At 41.5% G+C, this 12,527-nt stretch overlaps 1 protein-coding gene across 2 annotated transcripts in view; it reads right to left on the bottom strand.

Annotated features, from left to right (window-relative positions):
- The window catches only part of ATP9B (ATPase phospholipid transporting 9B (putative)), a 233,597-nt gene extending 223,904 nt beyond the window's left edge, over nucleotides 1-9,693 (bottom strand). For both annotated transcript variants that reach the window (XM_060244097.1, XM_060244098.1), the window contains exon 1: nucleotides 9,547-9,693. In XM_060244097.1, coding sequence (XP_060100080.1) covers nucleotides 9,547-9,641 — 95 coding nt within the window. In that variant the 5' untranslated portion in view covers nucleotides 9,642-9,693. The remainder of the gene's footprint in view (nucleotides 1-9,546) is intronic.
- Nucleotides 9,694-12,527: the final 2,834 nt, after the last annotated feature.

The raw sequence follows: 12,527 nt of genomic DNA, 5'->3' as shown, positions 1-12,527 counted from the left end.
TTGGGGTCAACTGGTTTAGGGTTGCACTGTTGGGTTCTTAGTTATAGTTTAATCCTGGAAAATAAACCCCATGTGTTCATGCAGCCACATTTGATCACCACAATTAGAGTTAGTTAGCGGAATACTTTACTCTCCAACCTTCAAATGACACGCAAGGGGGAGAGAAAAAGGAAGGGAGTATACAGGTCCTATATTTAACAAGGTTTGTGCCCATTTTGAACAAACTAAGATTTCTCTACATTTATCTATATAAAAGTACATATTTGTATGTTAGGGTTTCTCACATGGATTAAACCTACACTGTGAATTTAAAATTTCTAACAGATTCAATGTTTTCATTACATTTTTTTAAGTGTATGGGGTTTATCAGTCACCTCTGTATCTACCATATTGCATTACCACAAACCAATGTCACACACCTTGTTAGAACATTCCTTTTGACTGGAATAGTGTACTCTAATCCTGTCTCATAGGACTGGGCAAGTGGATTGACTGAAACAGTAAACTGATGTATCTTGTTTTATTAGGTTTTTTTAAAGATATCACTGGAGGAAAGCAAGACACTATCACTAGCAGGATCTTAAAATAAAGATACCATGAGAACTGACTGATATATTAATACAAAGACATTGACAAAGCTTAACTATAATAAGAGTACTATTTTTGTCCAGGGTTTAAGTACTTTGTTATCAGACACAGATACAAAAACATAAAGATACTTTAGAGGTATGGGAAGATAACAAAAAGGCCAGGCAGTAAACATAAGCATGAGTCACACTCACACACTAAGTCCTGCACTTGAATAATAATATAAAAAATCTTATTTGAGAATAGATTAGATAAACTCCTCTAAGGCATGTGTTTGAAGGACAATCATGTTAAAAATGAGCTTCTGAAAACAGCATATTTGAAGTGAGCTTTTGAATTTAAGACAAATGGATATACTTATCTAAGAAACAAGATAAAAATGAAGCCATTTTTTCTATTTCTCCCCCCCCCAAAGGGCTACATCAAAGAAACTGCCTGCTCAATTTGTATGTTATTAATATTACATTTGTTTCTGAAAAGGTTTAATAATTTCCACGGACATTAACGACAGTTACTAATTAATTGGTATGTTTGAATTGTATAGAAGTTTGGTTTTACTTTAAAGCTTTGAGAATTACAGTCATAGAAGAATGAACCTGGATAGCCTACAGAGTTAATTTCTAACACAATACACAGATATGGACCACAGTAACCTACATTTTAACAAGCTATCCCCAACAGTACAAAAGAAATACATAGTAGAATTAAGAAATAATTTTAAGAACGTCATGATTTGGTTAAAAAGGTCAAAATTCCATATTAAACTAATATAGAATGGCTCACAACGAATAATTCCTTTACAAATATCAAAACATTATAAACTACTTGTAAGAAAAAAATACAATACAATATACCCCAAAAACAAAAAAAAAAACCTGATTGCATGATTGGAATATATTTATTTATTTTATTCAATTTGTATCCTGCCCTATCTCTCAAGCGGGCTCAGGGTGGCTCACAACACAAGACAAAACAATTAACAGTAATTTCTAAAAACATAGAACCAATTCATCCAAACAAATATTTAATATTTTAATTAACACCTGAAGGCAGCTGAACAGTTTTTAGCTACAGTGCATGCTGCTACAATGTCAGGGAGGACATATTTCTCTTAGACTAACCAGACTCTGCTGATACGGGTGGTGCCCAGTTGGTACAGGCAGTGCCCCATGGCAACTGAGACAGATTGAACAAATGGAGCAGATTGAGCGGGGAAGGCCAATGTCCTTTGGACATCTGCTGCCTCAGCCACAAGAATATATAAAATATTCTTCATGGTTATATTTTACAATGAGGAACCTACACAATGCAGCCAGACTATGAAGTGTTTCATATTAGATTTTCAGTTATGACATACAATAGCATTTAAACCAGACTGCATTCTTGGAAACTCTGGAACCTTATCAAATGCCCCTCAATGAGAAGATGAGTAATACTGAACATGCTTCTCTGAGAGACACACTGCCCACCACCCATATTCCCACATACTATGTAATACTGTTTATGTTTTATAGGGCCTGGTTCACATGATACAATCATAAGGCTCAATAACGACCAGAGATCCATATCAAGTGGATGTACGTTCCAGAACATGCCTCCAAACCTTCTACAATAAAATAGCAATCACATAACAAACACAACAATGGTGAAAACTCTTAAAACCACCAGTTAAATTCTAGTAGAAACAGATTAAAATATTTTCCTGAAACACTGAACACATTACATAATCTCAACTAGTGCCTGCAATTATTATTTTTTACTTGATCTAGAACAGCTTCAAAATCATCACCACTGAACTCTACAGATATATTGATATCAGTTGCCATCGTAATTAATGAAAAGTCTACCCCATTAAATTCCATCAAATTTACCAACTTTTCTCCCGTTACTACAACCAGATCTCCACTCATTCCAAACAGCACATCAACTTTCAGGACATTCCAGCTTGAAAGCTTTTGCTTACTTCTGCATTTCCCACTACTAGCCTCTTGTATGCATGATGAAATCCACAGCCCACAGACAGATTCAGCAAGTTAACTACATCTATTCTATCTGCCATGGATATAACTTTAGAAAACTGTTATACAAAACACTAGGAGTTTTTAGGAGATACAGTGAGGTTGTTTTACTTCCTAGAGCTTTTAAAGGAACTGAGATGCAGAGTTTTTCTTGTCAAGGGGGTTCAGTGATGCTTTATTTTATAATGGATGGCTTTTATTTAGAATTGTAAGCAGCTCTGAAAGCTGAAGTCAAGTACAATATTTTAATAAAGAGTGGACTGAAGTATGTACAGAAATAGAGAGAAAGCCAACACAATGTTGTGGTTAGAGCATCAGACTAGAATGTGGGAGACCCACATTCATCATTGCCACTCTGTTGTGGAAAGTCTGCTGGGTGACCTTGGGCCAGTCACTTCTCTCAACCTTACCTACCTCACAGGATTGTTGTGAGGACCAAACTGAGGAGAGAGAACACTGTAAACCAGTAGAGCACAAATTAAGTAAAAAAATAACTTCCACAAAAAAATGAGAGCAAAAATTAATCTAAAAATGTAAGTCTGCAAACCAAGGACTAAACAAAAATTAAGGGTTATTCCACAATTGCAGTGGCTGAAAGATCATGCACACACATTCCTGATAAAATGTGATGCTTTGCCTACTATTTCATATCCTCACTAGACTACACGCTGCCCTAGATAGTATTTTCAAAAGAGTTCCATGTTTGGCCACACAGTCTAGACACCATATAACTCCTTGCAGGGAGAGACAGCAAAACATTTCAGAACAGTTTTCAAATGCTTGCTTGGTTAAACAAACACCCCCCCCCATTTTTAATTTCATAAAGTTTCTTATAATTGCTAACTTTTTTGTAAAACATTGTAAGATTTAGTGGATTAATATGCTCACAAATATCTACCCTGACAAAAATTATCAAAAGCCTTACATGCACATTCAAGCACTTGTGCACAATCACCAGCAGTCGCAGTTTCATTTTCTAATGTCAGCACCAATGTCACCTTCTAAGCTGTGGAGTCTTGAAAGCAAAAATTCTACTTCATGAGTTACTGGCATTAAAGTTGTGAGCAAGCGATTTGACTATTACATAAATTAGTTTGCTCTGGGGCCATCCTTCCTGAACTAAGACAAAAATGTGTGAGTCGGAGGCTAAAAAACTGTGAGCCAGCTCACACTAACTCAGTTTAGAGGAAGAACTGGTCAGTATCTCCCACTGTATTAGAAGCTGCTTCCAAAAAACCATGAGTATTGGAGAAGAATGATGGGCAACATAAATACACCAGTTAGAAGACAGTTCAGACACCAGCTAAGTAAAGAAATGCTCTCTGTTTCTATCTGCAAAAAGTATTAAAAGTACAGTAACTTGGGAGTCCTTTTCAGTGGCTTTTCAGCTTGGAACCTAGAAACAGCTACATGTTTCATCTCTAGTTCATTATTCATTGAAAGTGCCATCAAGTCAAAGCTGACTTACGGCGACTCTGCAGAGTTTGCAAAGCAAATTGTTCAGAGGTGGTTTGCCATTATCTGCCTCTGCCTAGTGACCCTAGACTTCCTTGGTGTTCCCCCTATCCAAATCCTGAGCAGGGGTGACCCTGCTTAGCTTCTGAGATCCTCACAAGATTGAGCTAGCTTGGGCCACCCAGGTCTGGATCAACATCTAGTAATACGATCGTAACTATTTAAGAGGATATCTGCTTAAGTTTATACATATTTTTCCCTGTTAGAGTGTATGATTATTTTTAGAATTATTGTACAATATGTAACTACAACATTTTATGGATTATTTATGGAAACTACTGTAAGCAAAATGGAAAATAGGCATAAATATTTTAATTAAATGTAATATCTAGCATCTAAAATCACTTAAACATAACAAAGCAACCCTGAACAATCTGGAGATGACAGTTTAATGGCCCAATTTCCATTCATGATACAGAGGATCCAAATTTATTCTTAAATGGAAATTGTATCCAGTGGCAGATTTGCAGGTCTTCTTGCCTGGACCTGTAATGAACCAAAGCAAACCACTGAAATCTGGCAGATTCCTGCTTATCAGGAAGGAAAGCTTCAAAAATACACACTGCACTAAGCAAGCAGATCCCTCTTTTAATGATGGCATGGCAATGTACTGAGCTGTCAGTACTTACTAGATTCTGATTTGGAGCCTATAGTTCCAGTCAGCTAACAGCAGCTCACTCCTCTGACACAAAGAGCCAAAAGAGAAAAAAGGACACTCCAACAACAAAGAACCAAAAGACACTCCAATCAGGATCAATTCAAATTAGTGAACCACTCTAAGTGCCTTCCTTCAATGTAGCACTCCACCCCTTATAGAACCCAAGACATGCTGCAAAGAAAGCATCCTTCTTCGCAACCCAGATCTGAGAACACAGGGGGAAAAAAGAGGCATGTACCTTCTCTTGTGTTGCTGTCACCGTAGCATGACTGAAAGCAGACTGAAGCTCCCCTTGGACCACAGGCAAGACTATACTTGCCACCTCCTCCCGCATCACCACTCAGCCAGTCTGATGCTTCAAGTGGCCTCTTGGGCAGTGAAGCAGCCCTGTTCTCAGTCACGTAAATAAATGCTAGCATGCAAATTCAAGCTATGGCACTGCAGTATAACAATAACATCAGAGAAATATCACTAACTTAAATACATATGGGCCAAGAAATAATTAAGAGGGATTCTTTTCCATTCATTTAAATCATTTTATGTACTGTTTACCAACTCTGTAACAATGCCAACAGATCAAGTATTCTAGTTTCAATTTAATAGGGGAAGAATCATAGGGGAAGAATCATCCCGAAGGCATCCACTTATATGTGGTGTGCCACAGGGTGCGGTTCTGTCCCCGATGTTATTTAACATCTATATGCGCCCCCTTGCCCAGATTGTCAGGAGGCATGGGCTGGGATGTCACCAATATGCAGATGACACCCAGCTCTATCTACTGATGGGTGGTCAGTCCGACTGTACCCCGGAAAATCTAGACCTGGCTTCTTCAAGCCGTAGCATCTTGGCTCAGGCTGAGTCAGTTGAAGTTGAATCCGACAAAGACGGAGGTTCTCTATCTGAGTTGGGGTGGTTCGGGGGGGAAATCCCTCTGCTGGCTCTTGATGGGGTGTCACTAATCCTGGCCCCCAAGGTCAAGAGCTTGGGTGTGCTCCTGGAGTCCTCTCTTACAATGGAGGCCCAGGTAGCAGCCACTACTAGATCCGCCTTTTTTCATCTTCGGCGGGTGCGGCAGTTGGCCCCCTTCCTGGAGCGCAACGACTTAGCACTGGTGATCCATGCTACAGTCACCTCAAGAATAGATCACTGTAATGCTCTCTACATGGGGCTACCCTTGGCGCTGACCCAGAAACTACAGCTAGTGCAGAACGCTGCAGTGCGGCTGCTAATGGGGCTCCCCTGGTGGGAGCACATTCGGCCAGTGCTGAGAGAGCTGCACTGGCTACCTATTGTGTTTCGAGTCCGTTTCAAGGTGTTGGTATTGACCTTTAAAGCCCTCTATGGTCAGGGGCCTGTCTATCTGCGGGACCGCCTTTCCCCACACGTTCCCCGGAGAGCACTGCATTCAGGGACAAAAAATCTGTTGTCCGTCCCTGGACCAAGGGAGGCTAGGTTGCGGAAGACGCGAGCTAGGGCCTTCTCGGTGGCAGCGCCAGAATTGTAGAATACTCTCCCAGAGGCCATAAGGGCCCTGAGGGATCTTTCTACTTTCCACAGGGCCTGTAAGACTGAACTGTTTCGACAGGCCTTTGAGACCTAACCTAATTTGGGAGAGAGCTGCCACTTTACACCATTACAGAGTACCATGATCACCATTTACATTTATATCTACGTTAAATTATATTATAATGATACAGCACCAAAAATGCAATGGAATGTTTTAAATGTTTAAGTGTTTTAAATAATTTTAAATTGTAGTTTTTATTGGTTAAATTGTAAAAATGTATGTTGTTAGCCGCCCTGAGTCCGCTTGCGGAGAGGGCGGGATAGAAATTTAAAGTAATTAATGAAACAGGCAAATGGAATGAATGTACAGGAAAACTCAGAAACTAGTGAGGGTGCATTTCATCTTCCCTGGACATTGAATAACCAACTTAAAGGTTTCAGTAGCTCATCAGAAATCTATAAAGGGGAGTCTGCTGTAAGAAGTTGCATAGCTGGAATTAACATGTTGAGTTGACACTAGCAGGCTCACACTGGTAGGGTTAGCTCACTAAAGGAAATAATTGACAGTTCTTACAGGTTTACACTATTTAGATAACCCAACTCTGTAATTCATCAAAATTTAGAAGTGGTCTGATTTTATTCCCAATGGATCATTTGTTGTGATATTTTCAAGAGGCTAGCAGTCTTGGTCTGCAGCAGAAGAGTTAGGTTCGAGCCCACTAGCACCTTAGAGAACAAGAAGATTTTCAAGATACAAACTCTAATGAAGGGAGCTTTGACTCTCAAAAGATCATACTCCAAAAATTGTGTTGGTCTCTAAAGTGTTAGCTCTTATTCTTTTGACTGGATCTTGTTTTCTTTTGTGCTCTGCAATGTAATATAACACAGAGTACTAGGCCTTCCTGCCTATATTTGTAATAACTGCCTCCACCTCTAAGAACATAAGAAGAGCCTTGTTGGATCACACTAATGGTTCATCTTATCTCACACAGTAGCCAATCAGTTCCTCTGGAGGGCCAACAACAGGACATAGAGACCAAGACCTTCCCCTGAAGTTGCCTCCAGGCTCTGGGATTCAGAGGTTTAGTGCCTCTGAATGTGGAGGTTCTTCTAAATCACCATGGGCAGTAGTCACTGATAGATCTATACTAACTTATAAAGCTGTTTATTCCTATGGCCATCACTACATCCTCTGGCAGGGAATTCCACATTTTAATCACTCACTGTGTGAAGAAGTATTTCCTTTTGTCCATGCTGAATCTACCAGATTCACTGGGTGCCCTTCATTGGACACTTGGTATCTTTCTCTACTAACTGAATGTAGCAATACACATACTTGACAAATTATGTCTCAGCTCACAAGAGTTTATGATACAATACATTTCTTAGCCTTAAAATGCCACAAAGATTGCCACTGTAACAAACTAATAAAGTTATTCATATGAAATTTGTATTTTTTTCAGAAAATACCATGGAAGTTGAAACATGTCTATGACAGACATATTTGTAACAAGGGATAAAAACCATATAAAGCATAGAGACAGATCTACAACGCATTGCAACAACCAACTTGTAATACCATGAGGCCTACATATTTGGTCGGGAAAAACAGTACTTTGGGCAGGTCTAGACAACTGGAGGAAGGGGAAGACTGATGGAACAGTCTTATATAGGTGCCCACAAATTCGTCTGCCATGGTTACAATGGCAGATTACACTCCTGTCTCTGCCAAATCTACTGTGCCTACAAACCTCACTCTAATCCCAACTTCAAGATGGAGAAAAAGGTGAAGAGTAGACCCCACAATTAAACCCAATGTCAGAATTGTCCCAAGCTTCGCTGACATCAGACACAAGAGGCTACCCTTCCCATCCCCTTGAGGTATGAACACAAGTGCTGGCTAGCTACAGCAAACCAAGACCTTGGCTCATATTATCATACCCAGAAGAAACAAAATTAACAAAACCTCATTGAGAATATTTCATGATGGCATTTGTGCTCCTGAATATAAGAACATAAGAGAAGTCATGTTGGATCAGGCCAACGGCCCATCCAGTTCAACATTCTATGCCACACAGTGGCCAAAAAACCCAGGTGCCATCAGGAGGTCTATCAGTGGGGCCAGGACACTAGAAGCCCTCCCACTGTTGCCCCCCAAGCACCAAGAATACAGAGCTTCACTGCTCCAGAGAGTTCCATCAATACCCTGTGGCTAATAGCTACTGATAGACCGCTGCTCCATATGTTTATCCAATTACACTTTATCTCAGCAAATGGGTGTTTTCAAAACCATTTTTATGAACTTAACATGAACTAGAGATTTGTAGGGGGGAAACCCAAGGGTGATAGTGAGTTTAACCTTGTGCTCGATTTTTCCAAAAAACACACATCCATTCTCAACACCACTTTTTCCACAGGTAGGCTTCCTTTAAGGGTTAGAATCCATCTTGAAATAGGGGAAAACTTGGGAGAGGGGATGAGGCTCACCAAATTTCCCACTTTCGTTCCCAAGGCTAATTTGGAATTAGGAACCATGCGGTACTGTGCAGTTTCACCCCAAGAGCCCACGGTAATCTGTTTTTAAAACAATCTCTTCAAAATGAACCTGAATTCTGAACATGTCAGAAATTAGCCGATGGAACTCTAACACATTACGGCTTGCACTTTCTTTGCCTTTTTAGGGTGCAAAAACTGCTGTCGATATTTTGCTCTTCATAGGGTTAGTATCTTTCTAAAAGTGATATATTGCAACAGCCCAGGGTTAGATTCAGTGGCAACAGGAAACGTTCTCAGCACATGCTCAGAGGCATTGTCTCCATCACTATAGGGCCGCATGTTCCACGGCTGAATTCTGATGGTTTTGAAACCATGGCAGACGAACTTGACTTGAAACAGGACTGAAGGCCGGGCTGTTAAAAAAACCCGAGAGCCTGGAACTGAACAGAGGCACTCCAAACTCCCAAGGTTACTCTGCTATGACAGTACGACTCCTGCAGCAACCTTGTACCTTCCCCCGAACTCAGGACCACCCGGCTGGCCTCAGCAAGCTGACACACAACAATGCAGCCATCTAAAGGCCTGGCGAGTTCAGCTCCGCGGGATAGGAGACAACATAATACTTGGTTATCTTCAGGGAAGGGGGAGGCAGATTTGTGGTTCTTCTCCCCTTTCCTGTTAGGCTGTAGTGTATAAGCCCATGTACCACCTCCCATGCCCCTGGGTGTCCCTGTCCCCCCTCCCCTTCTTTCTTTCAGCCGGTACCTGTTATGACGCTGAGCGGCTGAGGCGTTGGTGTAATAAGCCGCCCTTCGTTGGGTGCTGCGCGGCACCGGATGCAGCGGGATTTGGTCCGCCATCTTTTCCCCCCTCCCCCCGGATTCCCCCTCGCACCACTGACTGACTGACTGACTGAAACGTCGCCGCCGTCACCGCCCCCTGACGTCACGCTGTCGCGCACTGCGTTGGTGACGCAACCAGAAGCGAATGCCAGGAACCCGGTAAGGGGAGGGGAAGGAGGGCGGGCGCGAGGCAAAGACTAGCGCGTCCAATCAGCTTCGCGGGGGGACTCGTCCTCCGGGTTGAAAGAGAGCAGATGAGCTGGGCTCGGCGTGCCAGCCGCGGGAACAGGGGAAGGCTGGGATTGGAGAAGCGAAAGTGAGAGCGAACGCTGCAAAGCAGGCGACCCTACGCTGGTTTACTTAGAAGTAAGCCCCACTGTGTTCAGTGGGGTTTCCTCTCAAGCGGGCGTAGGACTGCAGTCTAGGCAAACGCCTTCACTCCTAGGATGTGAAGTGGCTGGTGGTCGTTTCTCTGTTGTGAAGCTCAAGCGGCGCCACATCTCTTAAGGGCTTCTTCAGGACGATCGTGAACGGATGACCCCTGGGCACGTTAAAAGCTATGTTCTCCATGCATCGCATTTAAGACTTTTTTGGCCAATTCCGCACTAGACCTTTAATCCTGGTTCAGCTCTGTCCCCAAACTGATTTTCAGCATTAGAATCACAGACTCATAACAGTTGGTTTCTATGATTCTAGCGTAGAAGGTCAGTTTGGAGACAGGGCTGAACCAGAATTTAAGATCTAGTGCGGGATTTTTGGGACGGCATTTACTGGTTCTGAGTACCAGCAACCGGAGGGGGTGGGGTTCGGCTGTCCAGAGTCCTGATCTTGGTGTGCCAACCAGCCCCAGAGGAAGACAGAGCGCACTTGCAGGATCAGCTGAGTGGGCATTTGTAGAGGAAGGCGGGAATTGGTGCAACCTTATATATGAGTATCGGCACATTTTTAAAAAAGAGAAAGAGGGGATGAGCCTGCAGACTAGGAGTAAAACCGATAAAGATGAGGTGAAATGGCCTGTGAACAACCCAATATTGTGGAATATAGTGACTGTTGGATGCACCATATTCGTTACAGTGCTTTGTCCACATTCATGCCCCAGCCCAAAAAAACCTCTGGAATTTCTTGCAATTTCAAAATCAAGGTCTTTTGTATGGGAGGAAGGCTTTTGGCAAATACCTGCTGGGGGGTGCCTACTAGTGAAGTGCCCACCACCATCATTGTGAAGGGTTTGGTGCTGGGGATAGAAGGGGTGGTTTGTGTGTTGTCCTTATTCCCATCATTTATACTGGTTGCCAGTTTGTTTTCAAGCTCAATTCAAAGTGCTGGTGTTGCCCCAAAGCCTTAAATCTCTTGAGACCAGGGTTCCTGAGGGACTGTCTTTGACCTAAGATCAGCTCCCACTACTCAAGCTTTGGAACTTGTCTGCATGAGAAATTCATCTTTCCTTGTCACTTTTACCCTTCTGCCGATATGTTTCTACCACATGATTCTGGAACACATTTGATAGCTTTTGAACTGATGGTATGAAGCTGATATATCTGTTGGTTTTCATTGAGTTCTACAAGGTGATGCACATTAGAACAAACCTAATTTTAAAGATATGTTGGGATCTGAACTATCACAGACTGAGAAGGGGAAATATTTGTTTATTTACTTCACATATACCCCTCGTTTCTCCCCAGTGGAAACCAATTATTCTCTCTGTTTTATATTCCCAATAACCCTGTGAGGTTGGCTAGGCTGTGTGACTAGCCCAGGGTCATCCAGCAAGCTGACATTGCAGAGTGAGGATTCAGATCTGTGTCTCACACGTTTTAGTCCAGCTCTTTAACCACTTCACCACACTGGCTCCCCTGCGTTGTAGCAGAGAGCTCAATGAAAATGTTGGCTCAATGTGCACCAACATCAAAAAAGGCAAGCTCCATTAGGATTACTAAGAAAGGGGTTGAAAATGAAATAAAATATTGTAATGCACATGGATAGATTTATGGATAGATTTAGATTTTCTCATTTGGACTACTATGCAGAATTCTAATCATTCACTGTATCTCAAAATAGAGCTGGAAAGGGTAGGGAAGAGGGCAACCAAGATGATTATGGAGTTGGGGTTTTATATGAGGAACAATTAAAGACTTTTGTCTTTTCAGATTAAAGAAAAGATGACTATTGGGAGATATGATAGCATTGTATAAATTATGCATTGGGTGGAGAAAGTGGCCAGGGGTAACTTTTTCTCCCTTTCCAGTAATGCTTAGGGGACATGGCACTGAATAAAACTGAGGTCAATTGATTTAGGATAGACAAAAGGAAGTATTTCTTTACTTAAGAACTAATTAAATTGTGGAATTCACTGCTGGAAGACATCATAAGGGCCATAAGCATAGGTGGATTTAAGTGGAGAGTCAACAGATCTATATGTCTGTCAATGGTTACTAGTCATAGTGACTAAAGGAAGCCTCCATGTTCAGAGATGGTAAACCTTTGATTACCAGTAGTAGGAGACTAGGAGAAGTCCTTGATCCCTGTGTCCTGTTTCGTAGGCCTCCAGGGCAACTGGTTGGCCACTGTATGAAACAGGATCCTGGACTAGATGGCCTTATCTCCTCAAAACCAAGATGGCATAATAGTGCAATACCTTATGAGGACACAAAACATAACTATCCAGTTAACAAGATTTTAAAATGTATAGATTAAAGATGCAGAGAAGTTTTTTTAAAGATGCAGATTACAGTGTGGAAAGTACATAGAATTTTTTTTAAAAAATCAGATTTTTTTTTTGGTCCAAAAACTTTTTTATTGAATTTAATAAACATACAAATAAAGCAATCAATGACTGTATCTGCAATCATTCTTTGTGTATAAGCCTAGCATACCAGCAGAAAACAAAAAATATATATATACACA

Source organism: Heteronotia binoei, chromosome 7 (genome assembly GCF_032191835.1).
Source record: "Heteronotia binoei isolate CCM8104 ecotype False Entrance Well chromosome 7, APGP_CSIRO_Hbin_v1, whole genome shotgun sequence".
Taxonomy (NCBI): domain Eukaryota; kingdom Metazoa; phylum Chordata; class Lepidosauria; order Squamata; family Gekkonidae; genus Heteronotia; species Heteronotia binoei.
Note: the sequence above shows the minus strand (reverse complement) of the source record. Positions and strands in the feature narration are given on the sequence as shown.